Source organism: Columba livia, chromosome 11 (genome assembly GCF_036013475.1).
Source record: "Columba livia isolate bColLiv1 breed racing homer chromosome 11, bColLiv1.pat.W.v2, whole genome shotgun sequence".
Classification (NCBI taxonomy): domain Eukaryota; kingdom Metazoa; phylum Chordata; class Aves; order Columbiformes; family Columbidae; genus Columba; species Columba livia.
Genome location: NC_088612.1, coordinates 20678789 through 20701118, shown reverse-complemented (window position 1 = coordinate 20701118; position 22330 = coordinate 20678789). Strand labels below are relative to the sequence as shown.

The 22330-nt window shown below is 55.9% G+C and overlaps 3 protein-coding genes across 8 annotated transcripts; all 3 read right to left on the bottom strand.

The window, feature by feature from the left end:
* Positions 1-1105: 1105 nt before the first annotated feature.
* Positions 1106-7464, bottom strand: LOC106145967 (uncharacterized). Of its 5 annotated transcripts, XM_021280656.2 has the most exons (12): positions 7327-7464; positions 5942-6041; positions 5655-5669; positions 5353-5531; positions 5004-5251; positions 4799-4840; positions 2996-3125; positions 2709-2723; positions 2406-2595; positions 2049-2299; positions 1845-1886; positions 1106-1521 (listed from the first exon to the last, which is right to left on the bottom strand). In XM_021280656.2, the coding sequence occupies exons 6-11, from the start codon at positions 4825-4827 to the stop codon at positions 1869-1871; spliced, it is 633 nt and encodes a 210-aa protein (XP_021136331.2). In that variant the 5' UTR covers positions 4828-4840; positions 5004-5251; positions 5353-5531; positions 5655-5669; positions 5942-6041; positions 7327-7464; the 3' UTR covers positions 1106-1521; positions 1845-1868. The 5 variants fall into 5 exon arrangements, with proteins under 5 accessions (XP_021136331.2, XP_021136332.2, XP_064933259.1 ...); XM_021280657.2 differs by having other exon boundaries at positions 5357-5669; XM_065077187.1 differs by lacking the exon at positions 2996-3125 and having other exon boundaries at positions 5353-5669.
* Positions 7465-12979: 5515 nt separating this feature from the next.
* LOC135575261 (uncharacterized) lies at positions 12980-15211 on the bottom strand. Its single transcript, XM_065077164.1, has 5 exons — positions 14857-15211; positions 14288-14486; positions 13967-14190; positions 13762-13803; positions 12980-13302 (listed from the first exon to the last, which is right to left on the bottom strand). Exons 1-5 carry the CDS (start codon positions 14908-14910, stop codon positions 13216-13218), a joined length of 606 nt encoding a protein of 201 aa, XP_064933236.1. The 5' UTR covers positions 14911-15211; the 3' UTR covers positions 12980-13215.
* Positions 15212-19679: 4468 nt separating this feature from the next.
* LOC135580590 (uncharacterized) lies at positions 19680-21990 on the bottom strand. Of its 2 annotated transcripts, none has more exons than XM_065077163.1 (5): positions 21826-21990; positions 21253-21454; positions 20915-21147; positions 20710-20751; positions 19680-20113 (listed from the first exon to the last, which is right to left on the bottom strand). In XM_065077163.1, the coding sequence occupies exons 1-5, from the start codon at positions 21901-21903 to the stop codon at positions 20090-20092; spliced, it is 579 nt and encodes a 192-aa protein (XP_064933235.1). In that variant the 5' UTR covers positions 21904-21990; the 3' UTR covers positions 19680-20089. The 2 variants fall into 2 exon arrangements, with proteins under 2 accessions (XP_064933235.1, XP_064933234.1); XM_065077162.1 differs by having other exon boundaries at positions 19680-20351; positions 21826-21985.
* Between the last annotated feature and the right edge of the window lie 340 nt (positions 21991-22330).

Sequence of the window (22330 nt, the reverse complement as noted above, 5' to 3'; positions counted from 1 at the left end):
CTGTCTCTTTGTCCCTTAGAAAAGAGGACAGCGATGGCATTTTCCCATCTCAGGGAGGGGACCAGGGAAGGGTTCAATGTCTTGTCCTATGGATAGGTCATCTTCATGGTATTGCAGCTATCCCTGCAGGACTGACATCCTCACAGGGATGCCAGTGTCCCCACTGCGCCAGCATCCTCACAGGGAGACTGCTGTCCCCAGGAAGGGCATCCTCACAGAGATGCCACCACCCCGGTGGTCACCCTGGGCTTTCCCTGCACAGCTGGTGGCCGGCAGCGTGGTGATGGCATTCGAGGAGGTCTGCCCTGAGCGCAACGGCCTCATCCACAAGAACTACCGCAAGCTCTGCAACCTGCTCATCGACCTTTAGGAGTGGGGGCAGGTGCTCATCATCAACATGCGCACCCAGTTCCTCAGCCCCAACCAGAACGTGAGTGCAGGAGCTTTGGGTTGACCCGGGATCCTTTGGGTGCCCTGGGAGATCCTGTACACAGTGGGTGACACTCGGGTGCCTCCTGGCAGGTGGTGATGGCCGTGGCACAGCTCTACTCCCACCTGTCACCCCAGACAGAGGTTGTGTCACCACCGAGGTACTAGTGCAGCTCCTGCAGAGTCTCACGTCTGTGTCACCCAGCCAGTGATGGTCTCAAACCCAGCTGTCATGTTTGATGGGACCCATGGGGAGCCATAAGGCCCTGGGAGAGACCTTCAAGAAGCCCATCCCAACAGGCTCATGGAGACAGCACCAGGTAGGACCTGTCACCCCATGGACAGCAGCTCACGCTGGAGCAGCCTGTGGAGAACTGCAGCCACTGGGAAGGACGCATGTGGCAGAAGTTCGTCCTTTGTTCTCATTGTCCTTCTCTTATTAGAATGGCAATAAATGGAATTAATTTCCCCCAGTTGAGCCTGTTTTAACCATGACGGCACCTGCTGGGTCATATCCCTGTCCTGAGTTGGACCCACAAGCCTTTCATTGTATTTTTCTCGTTCTGTCCATTTGTTGAGGGAGAGTGACAGAGTGGGTGTGTGGGAAACCAGTCCCGCAAAAGGCTAACTCACCGCAACTGTCTTATGATATATGACAGATACATGCGACATAATATATTGTATATTATTAATTTTATTATAGAGATGACTTTGAAGTTGTTATTACTGTTCTTCACTGGTAATTACTAGTATTGGCAGCTATGAAGCCCCAGAGTCTGGTGGCAGCCGGGCAGCTCTCACAGCCCATCAGGCAGGACTGAGGCTGTAGGTAAAATCAGGCTCGTTTCAGGTAGCAAAGTTCAATAAAACATCAGATTAGCACATGGCAATTAAGCTCCAGGAAGCAGAAAGCAACGTCCCCCACCCTCCCAAAGAAAAGCTCCTTCCCTGGGCAAGTTGTTGGGGTGCGCGGGGCGATGCTGAGGCTCCTCTGTGGGTTGGGGGGGACCATCCTCCAGGGACATGGGGCTGCCACTCCTCACGCCATGTGGCTGCTCCCCTGCCCCACCGGGCTGTGGGGCTTCAGATGACCTGGAAAGGGGGGAGGGTACAGTGATCCCTTGCACTGCCCTTCCCAGCCCGTGCAGATAGGTCCCCTGGCAGCACTGGCAGCTGGAGCCCAGCCCTGCTGGGGACCCCACAGCCCTGCTGGGGACCCAAAAATGCTGCTGGGGACCCCACAGCCATGCTAGAGTCCCCAAAATCCTGTGAGGGACCCCACAGCCTTACTGGGGACTCCCAAATGCTCTGAGGAAACCTGTAGCCCTCCTGGAGAAACAAAAGCCATCCCTTGGACCGCACATTCCTCCATGGGACCCCAATCCCTGCCTGAGGTTTGACATGAGGATACTCACAGCCCCACTGCAGCAGCTGCAACATTAACATCGGATTTGCACCTGCAAGAGAAAGCTGTCCATGTGCAGGGGGCTCCGCTGTCCCCACCGCTGTCCCCACCGCCCATGGGCACCCCAGGGGAATCAGGTCAGGATGCAAACGCAGGGCTGGGGGTGGGTGCAGGAGCCGTCCCACCGCGGCCGTGACACCAGCTCCGTGCTCACCAGTTGTGAGGAGAACTTCTCCAAGCCCAGAAGGGAGAGGGCGAAGTGGATGCAGTTGTTTGTGTAGGCGTTATAGTTGGCTTCACTTCTCATCGCATTTCTGACTCTATTACGGAAATGACTGAGATTAACGCCACCTTTCTTCCGGTAAATCCGGCATTGCCCCCTTTCTTTTATCAGGGTTTGGTAGCCTTGTTTGCTGATCAGACCAGGGATCGTCTGACTGCTGCTGGGACCAGCAGTGCCCGTGCCTAGAAAAGCAAGAGCTGCCCATCACCCTGGCCCAGCCACCACAAACACTGGCCACACTTTGGCCACCACCAGAACCCCAAAGGAGCCAGGGAGACTGGCACTTACCCACAAAGTGTATGACCTCTCCATCCCCACAGTAGACAGCTGCATGTTTGAAGAGGGCCCTGCTGACAATGTCATTGCTTCTGTCCAAGGGGAAGAGCAAGATGTCCCCAGGCTGCAACTCACCTTCAAAAACCTCCTCAAAGATGTCCCCATGCCCAGGGATGCTCTTGAACAGCAGAAATCTGGTCGACTACAAACCACACCAGGGAGAGAAGGTCAAGTGGCAGCAGAACCAGCTCTATGACCCCAACAGCTCCCAGACCCCCAAAATGCCAGCACAGGTCTCTCCAAGCTCCTACTTACAGTGTTGCCCAACATCTGCAAGGAGAGAGGAACAGAAAAGGGGTGTCAGCGCTGTGCTCGTGTCGTCCTGCCCGTGCGCCAGGGCAGAGTCCCAGCTGCCATCACACCCTGCCCGGGATGGATCCTGCCAGGCACAAGGGCTCGGGCAAAAGTCACCCGTCCTTCCCAACGGCTCCGAGCTGGAGCCGTCCCGGGACAAGCCCTGTGCATCTTCCCCTCCCTGTCCTGCTCTGACCACCATCCAGGCAGATGTGTGCAACGGGGTGCAGAGATTGGAGCGTACTTACCAGGCTGGCACCAACACCTGCAATTCCTGCAGCACCTACAATGCCGCCAACAATGGCAGCAGCGAGTCTTAACATAGTTTCCTTTGGGACAGAGCTGGTGACAGAGCCGGGCTGCTTGCTCCACCAAGGGCTGAGGGAAATGCAGGGGATGGGTGGATCAGCAGGTGCTGGAATGAAACCTGACCTCACATTCTTCCTGATACACAGGAGGCGGAGAAAGGCTGAAAGCCAAACCCCAAAGAGAACAAAGTGCAGAAAATCCCCAGACAGTTTTTCCACTTCTCAAAGCTGCAATTAATTTGCTAATTCCACTGGAAATGTTAAGTTTGGGAAAGGAAGCAGGTGGTGGGGGAGACCCTGGAAAGGCTGTGGAGTGCGAGGAGCTGCAGGACATGTGCAAAAGTGCGTGTCCTGCAAGAGGTCCCGGGGAGCGAAGAGCAGCTGCTGCTGCGGAGGGGCAGGAGGGGGTGGCTGCACCAGGGCTGGGACGTGGCTCAGCGGCGGCTGCGGGGAAAGGAGCTGCTGGGAACCAGAAAGTGAAAGTGAAAACAGCAGAAATGCCACAGGGTTGGCACAGCCACTCCATGGAAACCATCCATTGCCACGCAAGAGCAATGCCAACACTACCGGCACAACACTGGTCCCTGGGGACAGATGCTCCAGCCCCCTATGTCCCTCAGGCCCATTGTCACCTCCATCACTGCATCGCTTCGTACACCTGGGACGGCAGGTGGGCAGTGGTGACCCTGGGCAGGGTGTCGGAGTCCACTGGGGTGGTGGCTCACACTGGGGTGGTTGTATGCACCATGGCACTGGCGAACTGGCCCAGCAGGACAAGGGCCAACTCGAGGCAGTTCCAGGTGACGGCATCAACCTCCAGTGCCTGATCCATGGCCACCCGGACCCACTGCTGCAGGGCAGCTGCGTCCAGACCCCTCTGACTTCACAGCACTTTGTCCAGGCCCCACATCCCCAGGAGGTGATGTCCCTGAGCTGCAGGTGGGGCAGAGGTGATGCGGTACAGCCAGTCACATTAGCCTGCTCTGCTTTGAATGGCAATAAATGGAATTAATTTCCCCAAGCTGAGCCTGTTTTGCCCATGACAATACATGCTGGGTGATCTCCCTGTGCCGAGTTGGACCCATGAGCCTTTTCTTGTATTTTCCTCTCTCTTTCCACTTGTGGGGGGAGGATGACAGAGCGGCTGTGTGGGGTCCCAGCAGCCAGACAAGAAACAGCCACCATAACTATATTATGATGTCTGATGTATGACATATATGTGATATATTATATATTGTAAATTATTTATTTATTATAGAAATTACTATTGAAGTTGTTATTACTGTTCTTCACTGGTAATTACTGATACTGGCCGGTGTTTCAGTCATTATTATCCGGGGCAGCTAAGAAGCCCCAGAGGCTGGTGGCAGCCGGGCAGCTCTCTCAGCCCATCAGGCAGGACTGAGGCAGCAGAAGAAATAGGGCACGTTTCAAGTAGCGAAGTTCAAGAAAACATCAGGTTAGCACACAAAAATTAAGCTCCAGGAAGCAGAAAGAAATGTCCCCCACCCACTCAAAGAAAAGCTCCTTCCCTGGGGTGAGGCATTGGGACACCTAAACTCACCTTGGGACCCCAAGGCCTTCTGGGGACCTCAAAGTCCTTCTAGGCCTGTTAGGTCCTTCCAGGAGAACCCATCCCTCTTGGGGGACCCCAATCCTCCTCAAGACTCAGCCCTCCTTTAGACCCCACAGCCTTGCCACGGAACCCAAATCCCACTGGGCGGGCTGATATTGGATACTTACAGCCCCACCGCTGCTGCTGTCACCTTCATCTTGGAAATCCACCTGCAAGAGAAAGCTGTCCATGTGCAGGGGGCTCCGCTGTCCCCACCGCTGTCCCCACCGCCCATGGGCACCCCAGGGGGAATCAGGTCAGGATGCAAACGCAGGGCTGGGGGTGGGTGCAGGAGCCGTCCCACCGCGGCCGTGACACCAGCTCCGTGCTCACCAGTTGTGAGGAGAACTTCTCCAAGCCCAGGAGGGAGAGGGTGAAGTGGATGCAGTTGTTCTTGCTGGCGCAATACTCAGCTTCGCTGTTCATCGCCTCCATGACTTTCCTCCGAAGTCATTGAGTTTAACCCCATCTTTTTTCTGGTAAATCAGGTAGTTTCCCCTCTCCTTTTTCATTTTCACCAAACCTCCTTTGGTGGTCATACCAGAAGTCATCTAACTGCTGATCACATCACGTTTCCGAAGCTGGAAAAGCAAGAGCCGCCCATCAGTCCAGACACTGCAGCTGCTGGCCACACTTTGAGGATCACTACAACCCGAATGGGACCAGAGTGTCTGGCACTTACTCACAAAGTGTATGACCTCGCCATCCACACAGTACATGGCATGCTTGAAGATAGTCTGGACAATGAAGTTTTTGAGTCTGTCCAAGGGGAAGAGCAAGATGTCCCCAGGCTGCAAGTTGCTCCCAGAAACCTCCTCGAAGATCTGACCGTGCTCACGGATGCTCTTGAACAGCAAAAATCTGGTGGTCCACGAACCACACCAGGGATGAAAGGTAAGGAGGCAGCAGAGCCAGCACCATCAATGCCAATGCCCCACAGGACCCCAGCACTGCTGCCACAGGTCTCTCCAAGCTCCTACTTACAGTGTTGCCCGACACCTGCAAGGACAGAGGAACAGAAAAGGGGTGTCAGAGCCGTGCTCGTGCCGCCCTGCCCGTGCACCAGGGCAGGGTCCCAGCTGCCATCACACCCTGCCCGGGATGGATCCTGCCAGGCACAAGGGCTCAGGCAAGAGTCACCCGTCCTTCCCAACGGCTCCGAGCTGGAGCCATCCCGGGACAAGCCCTGTGCATCTTCCCCTCCCTGTCCTGCTCTGACCACCGTCCAGGCAGCTGCGTGCAATGGGGTGCAGAGATTGGAGCGTACTTACTGCATACACACTGCTGGAAAGGCTTGCAAAGCTGGCAGGTAGCATTGTTTTCTCTGGGACCGAGTCAATGACAGAGCCTGGCTGCTCGCTCCTCCAAGAGCTGAGGGAAATGCAGGGCATGGGTGGTTCAGCTGGTGCTGGGATGAAACCTGACCTCACATCCTTCCTGATACACAAGAGGCGGAGAAAGGCTGAAAGCCAAACCCCAAATAGAACAAAGCGTAGAACAGCCCTGGGTGGGTGTTTCCAATTGTTAAAGCTACAACTGATTTGCTAATTCCACTGGAAATGTTAAGTCTGGCAATACAGGGAGGGAGGTGGGGCAGGAGACCCTGGAAAGGCTGTGGAGTGCGAGGAGCTGCAGGACATGTGCAAAAGTGCGTGTCCTGCAAGAGGCCCCGGGGAGCGAAGAGCAGCTGCTGCTGCGGGGGGGCAGGAGGGGGTGGCTGCACCAGGGCTGGGACGTCGCTCAGCGGCGGCTGCGGGGAAAGGAGCTGCTGGGAACCGGAAAGTGAAAGTGAAAACAGCACAAATGCCACAGGGTTGGCACGTGTCCTGGGAAGGGCATCGGAATGGGGCTGCAACCCCACCCAAACCTCAACCCCAACTCCATCCTCAGGCTCGCGTTTCAGGGGACAGTGCTGTGAAGAGGAGAATCGGGGTCACAGCCCTGCCACCGTCTGCAGGGCCACCCAAAGGAGCTCCCTGGGACCTTCTGGTGATGGTGTTTCTGTCCGAGCATTGTTCCATGGGTGACACAACAGCAACATTGGGTGAACATGGCCTTGGAGGTCCTGTCTCTTTGGTGGGGATGGATGTCCCTTAGAAAGGACGTCAGCGGTGGCATTTTCCCATCTCAGGGAGGGGAGCAGGGAAGGGCTCTGTGTCTTGTCCCCATACACAGGGCATCCTCGTGGCAGTGCAGCAATCTGCACAGGGCTGACGTCCTCATGGGGATGCCAATGTCCCCACTGACCCAGCATCCTCACAGGGACACAGCCAGCCCAGAACTGGCATGTTCAGGAGGATACCACCATTCCCACCAAGCCGGCATCCTCACAGACATGCCACCATTCCCACCAATCAGTCACCAAATATTTTCTTTAGTATTGTATTATTTATTTTATGATAGAGGTGCTGATTGTTGTTGCTATTGCTCTTCTCCACTGGTAATTACTGATGTTGGCCAGTGTTTCAGTCATTAATATCCTGGGCAGCTAAGAAGCCCAGAGAGGCTGGTGGCAGCCGGGCAGCTCTCTCAGCCCATCAGGCAGGACTGAGGCAGGAATGCAAAATCAGGCACATTTCAGGTAGCAAAATTTAATAAAACATCTGATTAGCACATGGCAATTAGGCTCCAGGAAGCAGAAAGCAACGTCCCATACCCTTCCAAAGAAAAGCTCCTTCCCTGGGTGAGGTGTTGGGGTGTGCAGGGCGATGCTGAGGCTCCTCTTGAGTATGGAGGATCATCCTTGGGGTACATGGGGCTGCCACCCCTCATGCCGTGTGGCTGCTCCCCTGCCCCGCCAGGCTGGGGTGGCTTCAGATGGCCTGGAAAGAGGGGACGGTCCCCTGAGCCCCAAGGTCATTTCAGGGAATACCATGCCTCTTTGAGGACAGCAATCCTCCTCGAGACTCAGCCCTCCGAGGGACCCCAGAGCCCTCCCAGGTAGCCCAACCCCTCCCAGGGAGTTTTCATGAGGATACTCACAGCCCCACTGCTGCTGCTGTCACCTTCATCTTGGATTTGCACCTGCAAGAGAAAGCTGTCCATGTGCAGGGGGCTCCGCTGTCCCCACTGCTGTCCCCACCGCCCATGGGCACCCCAGGGGGAATCAGGTCAGGATGCAAATGCAGGGCTGGGGGTGGGTGCAGGAGCCGTCCCACCGCGGCCGTGACACCAGCTCTGTGCTCACCAGTTTGCTGTACAGCTCCTCCAGGCCCAGGAGGGAGAGGGCGAAGTGGATGCAGTTGCTTTTGAAAGCATTATACTCAGCTTCGCTGTTCATCGCCTTCCTGACTTTCCTCTGGAAGTCACTGGTCTCGCCGCCGCCTTTCTTCCGGTAAATCCGGCATTGCCCCAACTGGCTTTTTACGGTCTCAAAGCCTTCTTTGCTGATCAGACCAGGAGTCCTCCGACCGCTGACCATATCACTGATGCTCCCAATGCATGTGCCTGGAAAAGCAAGAGCTGCCCATCACCCTGGTCCGGCCACCACAGCCAGTGGCCACATTTTGGCCATCACCAGAACCCAAAAGGGACCAGGGAGTCAGGCACGTACTCAGGAACTGTATGATCTCTCTGTCCCCGCAGTAGACAGCTGCATGTTTGAAGGTGTTGCTGAGATATCCAGAGCTGCTGTCCCAGGGGAAGAGCAAGAGATCCCTAGGCTGCAAGTCTCTCTCCGACACCTCCTCGAAGACGTCCCCATGCCCAAGGATTGTCTTGAACAGCAGAAACTTGAGCGTCTGCCAACCGCACAAGAGAGGGAAGGTGAAGAGGCAGCAGAACCAGCCCCATTGCCCCACAATGCTCGCCAGATGCTCACACTGCTGGCAAATGTCTCTCCAAGCTCCTACTTACAGCGCTGCTAGACACCTGCAAGGAGAGAGGAACAGAAAAGGGGTGTCAGCGCCGTGCTCGTGCCGTCCTGCCCGTGCGCCAGGGCAGGGTCCCAGCTGCCATCACACCCTGCCCGGGATGGATCCTGCCAGGCACAAGGGCTCGGGCAAAAGTCACCCGTCCTTCCCAACGGCTCCGAGCTGGAGCCGTCCCGGGACAAGTCCTGTGCATCTTCCCCTCCCTGTCCTGCTCTGACCACGGCCCAGGCAGATGTGTGCAATGGGGTGCAGAGATGGGAGTGCACTTACCTCACCAACTCTGGAAGAGCTGGCAAGACTCATAACACTGCCTTTTAACATTATTTTCTCTTTGGGACGGTGCCAGTGACAGAGCCGGGCTGCTCGCTCTTCCGACGGCTGAGGGAAATGCAGGGGATGGGTGGATCAGCAGCAGGGACGAAACCTGACCTCACATCCTTCCTGACACACAGGAGGCGGAGAAAGGCTGAAAGCCTAACCCCGAGTAGAACAAAGTGCAGAGAAGCCCCGGGAGGCATTTCCACTTCCCAAAGCTGCAATTAATTTGCTAATTCCACTGGAAATGTTTAGTTTGGGAACAGAGGGAGGGAGGTGGGTCGGGAGACCCTGGAAAGGCTGTGGAGTGCGAGAAGCTGCAGGACATGTGCAAAAGTGCGTGTCCTGCAAGAGGCCCCGGGGAGCGAAGAGCAGCTGCTGCTGCGGGGGGGCAGGAGGGGGTGGCTGCACCAGGGCTGGAGCACCGGGACAACCCGGGAACCTTTGGGTGCCCTGGGAGATCCTGTACCCAGTGGGTGACACCCAGGTGTCTCCTAGCAGGTGGTGATGGCCGTGGCACAGCTCTACTTCCACCTGTCACCCCAGACAGAGGTTGTGTCATCACTGAGGTACTAGTGCAGCTCCTGCAGAGTCTCAGGTCTGTGTCACCCAGCCAGTGATGGTACCCAACCCCACTGCCATGGCTGGTGGGACTCATGGGGAGCCATAAGGCACTGGGATTGACCTTCAACAAGCCCATTCCATCAGGCTCATGGAGACAGCACCAGGTAGGACCTGTCACCCCATGGACAGCAGCTCACGCTGGAGCAGCCTGTGTAGAACTGCAGCCCCTGGGAAGGACGCATGTGGCAGAAGTTTGTCCTTTGTACTCATTGTCTTTCTCCTATTTGAATGGCAATAAATGGAATTAATTTCCCCCAGCTGAGCCTGTTTTGACCATGATGGCACTTGCTGGGTGCTCTCCCTGTCCAGAGTTGGACCCACAAGCCTTTCATTGTATTTTTCTCCCTCTGTCCATTTGTTGAGGGAGAGTGACAGAGCGGATGCGTGGGGAAGCAGTCCTGCAAAAAGATAACCCACTCCAACTATCTCATAATGTATGACAGATACATGAGACATTATGTATTGCATATTTTCTATTTAATTATAGAGATTATTTTTGAAGTTCTTATTACCGTTCTTCGCCTGTAATTAATTATATTGGCTGTGATTCCGTCATGATTATCCTGGGTAGCTAGGAAGTCCCCAGAGGCTGGTGGCAGCCGGGCAGCTCTCTCAGCCCATCAGGCAGGACTGAGACTGTAGGCAAAATCAGGCTCATTTCAGGTAGCAATGTTCAATAAAGCATCTGATTAGCGCATGGCAATTAAGCTCCAGGAAGCAGAAAGCAACGTCCCCCACCCTCCCAAAGAAAAGCTCCTTCCCTGGGCAAGTTGTTGGGGTGCACAGGGTGATGCTGAGGCTCCTCTGTGGGTCGGGGGAACCGTCCTCCAGGGACACGGGGCTGCCATCCCTCACACTGTGTGGCTGCTCCCCTGTCCCGCCAGGCTGGGGGGGGATTCAGTGGCCACTCCAGATTGCTACACAATCTCCCAACATAACATTTCCAATGGAATAACAGATTAATTGCAACTTTAAGAAGCAGTAACACCAGCCTAGGGCTTTTCTGCACTTTGTTCAGTTTGTGGTTTGGCTTTCCGCCTTTCTCCGCCTGTTGTGTATCTGGAAGGATGTGAGGTCAGGTTTCACCCCAGTGCCTGCTGAACCACCCATCCTCTGCATCCTGACCAGATTTCCCTGGAGCTGCCCCATGGGTGGTGGGGACAGTGGTAGGGACACCAGAGTGCCCTACACATGGACAGCTTTCTCTTGCAGGTGCAAATCCAAGATTATGGTGGCAGCTGCCACGATGGAGCTGTGAGTATCCCCGTGTCAGTCCCCATGGCAGGGCGATGGGGTCCTTGGCATGGTTTGGGGTCCCTGAGGGGGCTCTGGGTCCAAGGGAGGGCTCAGTCATCAGGAGTCCCCAAAGAGGAATGGGTTCCCCTGCGAACATGTCGGGCTCATGGGAGGAAAGTGTCCCTCAGAGGGCTGTGGAGCCCCCAGGAGGGCTCCGGGTTCCTCAAAGCTGACTGGTATCTCCAGGAGAGCTGGGGCCTCTGGGAGGGATTCAGGTGCCCAGGAGGACTGTGGGGTCCCTGAGACAGAGTGGTGTCCAGATGAAATGGGGGTGATGACACAAGCTTCACTTTCGGTGCCAGGTGGAAGTCGAGCTGTGCCACAGCCATTACCACCTGCCGGGAGACACCCGAGTGTCACCTGGCGAGCATCAGGCACCCCAAAAGATGCTGTGTCCCATTTGTCAGCACCCAGATGAAGCCCATCCCCGGAAACGCCCATCCCTGGGTGTCCCTCAGGTGCGTCACTGGCTCCTTGGCCGCTGGGGACATCACAAGCCCAGGCTGGATTCCATCGGTGGCCTCGGGGGCGGCCAGGCCTGGGGCAGGGACTCACCACGGCATTGCGGCTCCGCAGCAAGAGGAGCAGGTGGTGGCCTTGTAGTCATTACCACTTGAAGTAATGGATCCTGTCAGCAATTGCTAACCTAAGATACATAAATCCTGTCAGTTTTAGCAGAGTCTGCTCCTCTAACAAAGAGAAGAGGGATGTGGAGAACTTCCCATTGGGAACTCGGAGGTCAATTGTCCTTGCAGCTCAGACCTTCTGGAGCCTGGGCAACTAGTTGAGTCTTGTTTAACAAATATCTCAAGAGTGTTGGATTAAGTGGCCTCTAGCTGAAATTTGCTCATTATAATACCAAAAATCACACGCCCAGGAAGGAAGACACAGGCCTAACCTGAGACCCCTCCTCAGGGAGCCTGCGTAGTCGTGAAATGATTGTGTAACCAATACATTACCTAACCAATATACCAATGTCTAACCAATATACAAATGTCTAACCAATCGGCTCTTCAGGACTGTCCTGAGGGTGTGATAAGAATTTGTGATAAGAATTTGTTTATGACAACCATCAATTTTTGTTCTGCCCTGCTGGCGGTATTCCAGCATCCAGCCTTGCACAACTCTGTAATAAACAGCATCTCTCTGTGTGTAATCAGCTCAGTGCACACCGGGAAGGGACCTCCATTTTTGGATAACATGGGGCTGGGGCTTGGCCACCCCACTGGGGACCACGTCGAAGTGTTGGCTCAGCAGTCACTCTCAGATGAACGTTGTGACACTGGGGGACATGGCCACCTCCTGGGAAACCTTGTGCTCACCAGATCATAGAATCATAGAATGTCCAGAGTTGGGAGGGCACAGGACACCCCACAGTTCACACCGTGTGTCTGAGGACATTGTCCAGTCTCTTCTTGAACACCGTCAGGTTGGGGCAGTGACACCTCCCTGGGGAGCCTGTTCAGTGTCCAGCACCTCTGGGTGAAGAACCTTTTCCTCATGTCCCACTGACCCTCCCCAGCACATCTTCTGCCATTCCCTGGGTCTGTCACTGTCACAGAGCAGAGCTCAGCCCTGCCCCTCCTGCTCCTGCTGAACCTGCAGCCCCATGAGCTCTGTGCTCAGTCTGCTCTGCTCCAGCTGAACAAACTCAGGGACTTCAGCCGCTGCTCATACAGCTTCCCCTCCAAATCCTTTACCAACTTCATAGGCTCTTCTGGACACTCTCCAGTTGCTTTATCTCATTTTAATCCTATGGTGTCCAGACCTGCACACAGTGAATGCTCCAGGTGAGGCCACACCAGCACAGTCAGGCCTGTTTTGCCCATGGAGCACTTGCTGGGTGATGTTCCTGTGCCGGGCTGGACCCACGAGCCTTTCGTTGAATTGTTCTCCCTCTATCCAGTTGTGGAGGGAGAGTGACAGAGCTGCTGCATGGGGTCCTGGCAGCCACAAGGCCAACCTGCTACAATTATATTATCATGTCTCATATCTGGTTATGTATTGTATATTATTTATTTTATTATAGGTATGATTATTGTTGTTGTTGTTATTATTGTTCTTGACTGGTATTTACTAGTATTGGCCGGTGTGTCAGTTATTATTAACCTGGGCAGCTAAGAAGCCCCAGAGGCTGGTGGCAGCCGGGCAGCTCCCTCAGCCCATCAGGCAGGACTGAGGCTGTAGGTAAAATCAGGCACGTTTCAGGTAGTAAAGTTTTAATAAAACATCCGATGAGTCCATGGCAATTAGGCTCCAGGAAGCAGAAAGCAATGTCCCCCACCCTCCCAAAGAAAAGCTCCATCCCTGGGAAGTTGTTGGGGTGCGCGGGGCGATGCTGAGGCTCCTCTGTGGGTCAGGGGTTCGTCCTTGGGGGACACGGGGCTGCCACCCCTCACGCCGTGTGGCTGCTCCGCTGCTCCTCTGGAGGGGGTGGGCTACAAGTGTCCTGGAAAGCTGGGACTGTCCCCTGAGTCCCTGCCCTTCCCAGCCCGTGCAGATGGGTGCCCTCGAAGCGCTGGCAGCTGGAGCCCAAACAGACATGCTGGGAAGCCCACATCCCTCCCAGAGGCCCCAGCCCATTTTCTGAACTGCAGCCCTCCCAGTGACCTCACAGCCCTCCCTGGGCGCCCAGCCCCTGGGAACTCCATCCCATCTGTGCACCCCTCACTCCTGGGGCACCAACAGTACTCCTGGAGAACCCAGTTGTGTGTGGGTACCCCACCCCTCCTGGGGACCCCAAAACCTCCTTGGAGATCCTGAATCCCTCCCCACAGGCCCCAGCTCTCCTGGAGATACCTGTGTGCTCTGGGGACCCCAAAGCCCTTCTGGGTACCCAAAAGACCTCTTGGGGATCCTGATACTCATTTGTCTTTGGGACCCTGGTGACTTAGGCCCCATGAGGAAGCCAAATCCCTCCTGGATACCCCAAAGCTCTACCAGCCCACAGCCTTTCCTCGGAGAACTGACGTAGGGATACTCACCGCCCCAGTGGAGCAGCTGTCATCTTCATCTTGGATTTGCACCTGCAAGAGAAAGCTGTCCATGTGCAGGGGGCTCCGCTGTCCCCACCGCTGTTCCCACCACCCATGGGCACCCCAGGAGGAATCAGGTCAGGATGCAAACGCAGGGCTGGGGGTGGGTGCAGGAGCCGTCCCACTGCGCCCATGACACCAGCTCCGTGCTCACCAGTTCTGAGTAGAACTTCTCCAGGCCCAGGAGCGAGAGAGCGAAGTGGATGCAGTTGTTTGTGCAGAGAGAATACTCAGCTTCGCTGTCCATCCTGACTTTACTCCACAAGTCATTGAGATCAACCCCACCTTTTTTCCGGTAAATGTGGCATTCCCCCCTTTCCCTTTTCAGGGCCTCAAAGCCTTGTTTGCTGATCAGACCAATGTGTCCCCTGTCTGCACCTGGAAAAGCAAGAGCCGCCCATCACCCTCACCTGGCCACCGCAGCCACGTTGGCCAACACCACGGGCCGAATGGGAGCAGGGGCTCGGGTGCTTACTCTGGAAGTGAATGACCTCTCCATCCCAGCAGTAGACGGCTCCATGTTTGAACAGGGCCCTGCTGATGAAGTTAGCATTGCTCTCAGGGAAGAGCAAGATGTCCCCAGGCTGCAGCTTACTCTCTGACACCTCCTCAAAGATGTCCTCATGTCCAGGGAGGCTCTTTGACCACAGAAACTTGATGGACGTATACTCCCTCTGCCAACAGCACCAGGGAGGGGAGGTGAGGAGGTGGCAGAACAAGCCCCATCACACCCCAACAGCCCCAGACCCCCACTCTGCCAGCAGAGGTTGGGCCAAGCTCTGAGAGGAACAGAAAAGGGGTGTCAGCGCCGTGCTCGTGCCGCCCTGCCCGTGCACCAGGGCAGGGTCCCAGCTGCCATCACACCCTGCCCGGGATGGATCCTGCCAGGCACAAGGGCTCGGGCAAAAGTCACCCGTCCTTCCCAACGGCTCCGAGCTGGAGCCGTCCCGGGACAAGCCCTGTGCATCTTCCCCTCCCTGTCCTGCTCTGACCACGGTCCAGGCAGCTGCGTGCAATGGGTGGGGGAGCCGGGAGCGCGCTTACCACGATACTATCTGGAACTCTGGAACCAGCAAACATGCGAGCGAAGAAGTTCATAATTGTTTTCTCTGGGACCGTGCGTGTGACAGAGCCGGGCTGCTCGCTCCACCAAGGGCTGAGGGAAATGCAGGGGATGGGTGGTTCAGCAAGTGCTGGGACGAAACCTGACCTCACATCTTTCCCGATACACAGGAGGCGGAGAAAGGCTGAAAGCCAAACACTAAACAGAAACAGGTCTAGTTAAGTCCTACGTGGGCTTTTCCACATGTTAAAGTTGCAATTAATTTGCTAATTCCACTGGAAATGTTTAGTTTGGGAATAGAGGGAGGGAGGTGGGTTGGGAGACCCTGGAAAGGCTGTGGAGTGCGAGGAGCTGCAGGACATGTGCAAAAGTGCGTGTCCTGCAAGAGGCCCCGGGGAGCAAAGAGCAGCTGCTGCTGCGGGGGGGCAGGAGGGGGTGGGGTGGCTGCACCAGGGCTGGGACATCGCTCAGCAGCGGCTTCGGGGAAAGGAGCTGCTGGGAAACAGAGGTGAAAGTGAAAACAGCACAAATGCCACAAGGTTGGCACGTCAACCCCACCCAAACTCCATCCTCAGGCTCATGTCCTGGTATGGGCATTGGAATGGGGGCTGCAACCTCACCCAAACTCCATCCTCAGGCTCAGGTTTCAGCCGAGGGTACTGTGAGGAGAATCAGGGCCACAGCCCTGCCACCGTCTGCAGGGCCACCCCAAGGAGCTCCCTGGGACTTTCTGGTGATGGTGGCTCTGGCCGAGCATTGTCCTATGGGTGCCACATCAGGAGCTATGGGTGGATGTGGTCTTGCAGGTCCCATCTCTTTGGCAGGCATGGATGTCCCTTAGAAAATGGGACAGTGGTGGCATTTTCCCATTTCCAGGAGGGGAGCAGGGAAGGGCTCCGTGTCCTGTCACCAGTGATAGCACATATTAGAGGTGTTGAAGCCATTCCTGCAGGTTCAGCATCCTCATGGAGATGCCAATGTCCTCACTGAGCCAGCATCCTCACAGAGATGCCACCATTCCCACCAAGCAGCATCCTCACAGAGATGCCACCACCCCAGTGGTCACCCTGGGCTTTCCCTGCACAGCTGGTGGCCGGCAGCATGGTGATGGTGTTCGAGGAGGTCTGCCCTGAGCGCATCGCCCTCATCCGCAAGAACTACTGCAAGCTCTGCAACCTGCTCATCGACCTTTAGGAGTGGGGGCAGGTGCTCATCATCAACATGCGCACCCAGTTCCTCAGCCCCAACCAGAACGTGAGTGCAGGAGCCTTGGGTTGACCCGGGATCCTTTGGGTGCCCTGGGAGAGCCTGTATACAGTGGGTGACACTCAGGTGTCTCCTGGCAGGCGGTGATGGCCGTGGCACAGCTCTACTCCCACCTGTCACCCCAGACAGAGGTTGTGTCACCACTGAGGTACTAGTGCAGCTCCTGCAGAGTCTCACGTCTGTGTCACCCAGCCAGTGATGGTCTCAAACCTAGCTGTCATGTTTGATTGGACCCATGGGGAGCCGTAAGGCCTTGGGAGAGACCTTCAAGAAGCCCATCCCAACAGGCTCATGGAGACAGCACCAGGTAGGAACTGTCACCCCATGGACAGCAGCTCACGCTGGAGCAGCCTGTGAAGAACTGCAGCCCCTGGGAAGGACGCATGTGGCAGAAGTTCGTCCTTTGTTCTCATTGTCCTTCTCCTATTTGAATGTCAATAAATGGAATTAATTTCCCCCAGTCGAGCCTGTTTTGACCATGACGGCACCCGCTGGGTGATCTCCCTGTCCTGAGTTGGACCCACAAGCCTTTCATTGTATTTTTCTCCCTCTGTCCTTTTGTTGAGGGCAGGACTGAGGCAGCAGAAGAAATAGGGCACGTTTGAAGTAGCAAAGTTCAAGAAAATGTCACGTTAGCACACAAAAAATGAAGCTCTAGGAAGCAGAAAGGAACATCCCCCACCCTGGGTGAGGTGTTGGGGTGCGTGGGGTGATGCTGAGGCTCCTCTGTTGGTCGGGGGGATCATCACTGGGGGACACGGGGCAGCCACCACTCACGCCGTGTGGCTGCTCCCCTGCCCCGCCGGTCTGGGGGGGCTTCAGATGGCCTGGATATGAAGGATGGTCCCCTGAGCCCCTTCCTTTCCCAGCCCGTGTGGATCGGTCCCCTGGCAGCGCTGGCAGCTGGAGCCCAGCCCTGCTGGGGACCCCACAGCCCTGCTGGGGACCCCCAAATACTCTGAGGGAACCCATAGCCCTGCTGGAGATCCAAAAGCCATCCATTGGAACCCACATTCCTCCGAGGGACCTCAAACACTGCCCAGGGATTGACATGAAGATACTCACAGCCCCACTGCAGCAGCTGTGACATCAACCTCGGATTTCCACCTGCAAGAGAAAGCTGTCCATGTGCAGGGGGCTCCGCTCTCCCCACCGCTGTCCCCACCGCCCATGGGCACCCCAGGGGGAATCAGGTCAGGATGCAAACGCAGGGCTGGGGGTGGGTGCAGGAGCCGTCCCACCGCGGCTGTGACACCAGCTCCGTGCTCACCAGTTCTGAGGAGAACTTCTCCAAGCCCAGGAAGGAGAGGGCGAAGTGGATGCAGTTGTTTGTGTAGGCGTTATAGTTGCCTTCACTTCTCATCGCACTTCTGACTCTACTACGGAAATCATTGAGATTAACCCCACCTTTCTTCCGGTAAATCTGGCATTGCCCCCTTTCTTTTGTCAGGGTTTGGTAGGCTGACTTGATGATCAGACCGGGAATCGTCTGACTGCTGCTGGGACTGTGGCAGAATGCAAACCCCCCTCTCTCCCACTCCCTCGTTCAGTAGGCACCAGTGAGCCGCTGGGCACCTGCGGCCAATGTGGGGGATGTTTGGAGGCTTCAGGGGCACCCACAGCCAGTGTGGGGGTGCAGAGAAGCTTCTAGAATGCCTACAGTCAGATCTGATCAGCCAATAAACACGGGATTCTTGTCGAGACTCCGCCCATTGTCGCGGGTCTCTCGGAGCACGAGCAAGTTGCTGCCGCTGAGACCCCCCCCCCGCTCCCCGGGACTGAGACTCCGCTTGCCTTGCTGCCACGTGTGTAAGTATGTGTATCTCTTTAAAATAACCCCACACCGTGTTTAGGCAATGTGTATTCGAATCGGACTCAGGGCCGGCTCTGGCATTGCTTTGAGTGAAGCCACGTGCGTGCCCACTGTGGACCGCCTGTTGTACTAGTTGCTGCCCCTTAATAATTTTCCTCAACAGATACCCAAAACTTTATTGAAGTCACTTTGGAGTGCTAAAACCCTGTTTCTCCCCGGTTTAATAAAAGTTGTTTCGGACCCTGTTGTCCCTTAAACTAACCTCGGGGTGCCTCCATGACAGGGACCAGCAGTTCCCGTGCCTAGAAAAGCAAAAGCTGCCCATCACCCTGGCCCAGCCACCACGAACACTGGCCACATTTTGGCCACCACCAGAACCCCAAAGGAGACAGGGGGCCTGGCACTTACCCACAAAGTGTATGACCTCTTCATCCCCACAGTAGACAGCTGCATGTTTGAAGTTCTCCTGCCAGGCACAAGGGCTCGGGCAAAAGTCACCCGTCCTTCCCAACGGCTCCGAGCTGGAGCCGTCCCAGGACAAGCCCTGTGCATCTTCCCCTCCCTGTCCTGCTCTGACCACCGTCCAGGCAGATGTGTGCAATGGGTGGGAGAGCTGGGAGCACGCTTACCGCGATACTATCTGGAACTCTGGAACCAGCAAACATGCCAGCGAAGAAATTCATAATTGTTTTCTCTGGGACGGTGATGGTGACAGAGCCGGGCTGTTCACTCTGCCAGGGGCTGAGGGAAATGCAGGGGATGGTGGATCAGCAGGCGCTGGGACAAAACCTGACCTCACATCTTTCCCGATACACAGGAGGCAGAGAAAGGCTGAAAGCCAAACACCAAACAGAAATAGGTCCAGCTAAGTCCTATGTGGGCTTTTCCACTTGTTAAAGTTGCAATTAATTTCCTAATTCCACTGGAAATGTTTAGTTTGGGAATAGAGGGAGGGAGGTGGGTCAGGAGACCCTGGAAAGGCTGTGGAGTGTGAGGAGCTGCAGGACATGTGCAGAAGTGCGTGTCGTGCAAGAGGCCCCGGGGAGCGAAGAGCAGAAGAGTGCCACAGGACTGGCACAGCCCCCCCATGCAAACCATCCTTTGCCACGCAAGAGCGATGCCAGATCTGCCATCACGACGCCAATCCTCAGGTTAAGGATCTTCCATCCCCGTGTGTCCCGCACCCACATTGTCACCTTCTCAGCACCTTGGCCGGATCCAACATCTACAGGAGGTGGCTCTTGCTGTGCTTGGCCACCATCCCTGATGGGACGTCCCCGAGCTGCCTGTGGGGCAGAGGGGACACTGTGTCCCTTGCACAGGGACGTCCTCATGCTGTGACCACCTGGTGGGGCTCACCTTCCAGGTGGATGATCTCCCTGTCACCACATGGGGACCCATCAGTGTCTCAGGGCCACTGGCTCATACCCTGTTCCTGTTGGCCTGGGCACAGCTTGGGTCTCCATGGATGGTGAAGGGGTCATCTCCTCCAGGTGCTGAGCACCAAGCCCCCCCCGTATGCACCGAGTCCATGCAGCCCCCAAAGACCCCTGTCCTTCTGACCCCCACATTCAGAACCGGGCCGGGCTCAGCCACGGAGTCCATGGGTGACTGATGGACTGATGGTGGTTGTTATTCTGTCAGTATTCTGACATGGGGTCTGTGAGAAACTGTGAGAGTCAACAATGTGGGAACAAGAGTTGGTGGAAAAATGCAACAGGCAAAGACCTTATACTCATTAATACATGAAGGACAGAAGGATTGATACAAAATTGATACATCAAGGACAAAGGGATTGATACAAGATTGATACATCAAGGACAGCGGGGTAACTTGTGATAGACCAAAAAATGCTTTTATGGCAGCAACTTCGGTGGGAACACAAAATGTATCACTTATGCAGTGCCTAACCTAGCAAAGCAGCAATGCTTGAGCAAGCATCAAAGCAAGTATAAATACAAGCCTCAATTTGTTAGAAATGTCTGTGCATGCACCGAAAAAAAGAGATTCTGTGCCTCATTCGCTGAAGTTATAGCTGTTCTTCGCCAGTAATACTGATATTGGCTGTTGTTTCGCTCATTATTATCCTGGGCAGCCAAGAAGCCCCAGAGGCTGGTGGCAGCCGGGCAGCGCTCTCAGCCCATCAGGCAGGACTGAGGCTGTATGTAAAATCAGGTTCGTTTCAGGTAGCAAAATTTAATAAAACATCTGATTAGCACACAGCAATTAAGCTCCAGGAAGCAGAAAGCAACGTCCCCATCCCCCCACAAAGAAAATCTCCTTCCCTGAGGCTTCTCAGTGGGTCGGGGGGATGGTCCTTGGGGGACATGGGGCTGCCACCCCTCACGCCGTGTGGCTGCTCCCCTGCCCCGCCAGGCTGGGGGGGCTTGAGGTGGCCTGGAAAGGAGGGACAGTCCCCTGAGCCCCTGTCCTGCCCTTCCCAGCCCGTGCAGATGGGTCCCCTGGCAGCACTGGCATCTGGAGCCCAGCCCTGCTGGGGACCCCAAAACCCTCCTGTGGACCCCACAGCACTGCTGGGGACCCCGAAACACTCTGAGGGACCCCACAGCACTGCCTGGGAGCCTGCATCTCTCTGAGAGACCCCAAAGCCCTCAGAGGAGCCCAAGATCATCCCAGAGGAACCCAACAATCTTTAGGGGCCCCAATACCCCTTGAGGCTCAACCCTCCCAGGGATCCCACAGTCCGCCCAGGGACCACAACCCCTGCCAGGGGGCTTTACATGGGGATACTCACAGTGTCGCTGCAGCTGTTGTCACCTTCATCTTGGATTCGCACCTGCAAGAGAAAGCTGTCCATGTGCAGGGGGCTCTGCTGTCCCCACCGCTGTCCCCACCGCCCCTGGGCACCCCAGGGGGAATCAGGTCAGGATGCAAACGCAGGGCTGGGGGTGGGTGCAGGAGCCGTCCCACCGCGGCCGTGACACCAGCTCCGTGCTCACCAGGTTGGAGTAGAACTCCTGCAAGCCCAAGAGGTAGAGGGCGAAGTGGATGCAGTTGTTTGTGTAAGGGTCATACTTGGCTTTGCTGTTCATCGCTGTCCTGACTCTATTATTGAATTCCTTGAGAACAACCCCATCTTTTTTCCGGTAAACATCAAATGGCCCCCTGTTCTTTCGCATTTTCACCAATCCTTCTTTGCTGATCACACCAGGGCTTTCCTTGCAATCTATGCCTGGAAAATAAGAACCTCCCATCACTCTGGCCTGGCCACCACAGCCACTGGCCACACTTTGGCCACCATTACAACTGGATCAGAAGCAGGGGGTCGTGTGCTTACCCTGGAAGTGTATGACCTCTCCATTCCCACAGAAGACGGCTGCATGTCTCAAGAGGGCCTGTGCGATGGTGCTATTGCTTCCATCCAAGGGGAATAGCAAGATGTCCCCAGGCTGCAAAGTGCCACTTAAAACCTGCTCGAAGATCTCTCCATGTCCAGGGATGCTCTTGGTGAACAGAAACTTGAGCGACACAGATTTCCTCTGCCAACCGCACCAGGGAAGGAAGGTAAGAAGATAGCAAAACCAACCCCATCACGCCATAACGCCCGCCAGACCCTCGCTCTGGAAGCGGAGGTCTCTCCAAGCTCTGAGAGGAACAGAAAATGGGTGTCAGCGCTGTGCTCATGCCATCCTGCCCGTGCGCCAGGGCAGGGTCCCAGCTGCCATCACACCCTGCCCAGGATGGATCCTGCCAGGCACAAGGGCTCGGGCAAAAGTCACCCGTCCTTCCCAACGGCTCCGAGCTGGAGCCATCCCGGGACAAGCCCTGTGCATCTTCCCCTCCCTGTCCTGCTCTGACCACGGTCCAGGCACATGTGTGCAATGGGGTGTGGAGATGGGAGCACGCTTACCAGGCTGACACCTGCAACAGTTGCAGCGCTTGCAGCACCTACAATGCTGCCAGCAATGGCAGAATCGACTGGGTCCATTGTTTTCTCTGGGACGGTGCTGGTGACAGAGCCGGGCTGCTCGCTCCTCTGAGGGCTGAGGGAAATGCAGGGGATGGGTGGTTCAGCAGCAGGGACAAAACCTGACCTCACATCCTTCCTGATACATAAGAGGTGGAGAAAGGCTGAAAGCCAAACACCAAATAGAACAAAGTGCAGAGAAGCCCAGTACCGTTTTTCTACTTCTTAAAGCTGCAATTAATTTGCTAATTCCACTGGAAATGTTAGGTCTGGCAAAGGAAGCAGGGGGAGACCCTGGAAAGGCTGTGGAGTGCGAGGAGCTGCAGGACATGTGCAAAAGTGCGTGTCCTGCAAGAGGCCCCGGGGGGCGAAGAGCAGCTGCTGCTGCGGGGGGGCAGGAGGGGGCGGCGCCACCAGGGCTGGGACGTGGCTCAGCGGCGGCTTCGGG

Excerpts from the sequence above, each read along its gene's own strand:
- LOC135575261 (XM_065077164.1), bottom strand. The coding sequence starts at position 14,910 with ATGAACTTCTTCGCTCGCATGTTTGCTGGTTCCAGAGTTCCAGATAGT. Across the intron at positions 14,191-14,287 it reads AGAGGTCATTCACTTCCAGA|GTGCAGACAGGGGACACATT; the intron begins GTAAGCACCCGA and ends TTGCTTTTCCAG. Across the intron at positions 13,303-13,761 it reads ACAGCTGCTCCACTGGGGCG|CTGCCAGCGCTTCGAGGGCA; the intron begins GTGAGTATCCCT and ends TTTGGGCTCCAG.
- LOC135580590 (XM_065077162.1), bottom strand. The coding sequence starts at position 21,903 with ATGGACCCAGTCGATTCTGCCATTGCTGGCAGCATTGTAGGTGCTGCA. Across the intron at positions 21,455-21,825 it reads CTGTTGCAGGTGTCAGCCTG|AGGAAATCTGTGTCGCTCAA; the intron begins GTAAGCGTGCTC and ends TGCGGTTGGCAG. Across the intron at positions 20,752-20,914 it reads AGGAGTTCTACTCCAACCTG|GTGCGAATCCAAGATGAAGG; the intron begins GTGAGCACGGAG and ends TTTCTCTTGCAG.
- LOC106145967 (XM_021280657.2), bottom strand. The coding sequence starts at position 4,827 with ATGAAGGTGACAGCAGCAGCGGTGGGGCT. Across the intron at positions 3,126-4,798 it reads ACAGCAGCAGCGGTGGGGCT|CCCTTGGTGGAGCAAGCAGC; the intron begins GTAAGTATCCAA and ends CATTTCCCTCAG. Across the intron at positions 2,300-2,405 it reads AGAGGTCATACACTTTGTGG|GCACGGGCACTGCTGGTCCC; the intron begins GTAAGTGCCAGT and ends TTGCTTTTCTAG.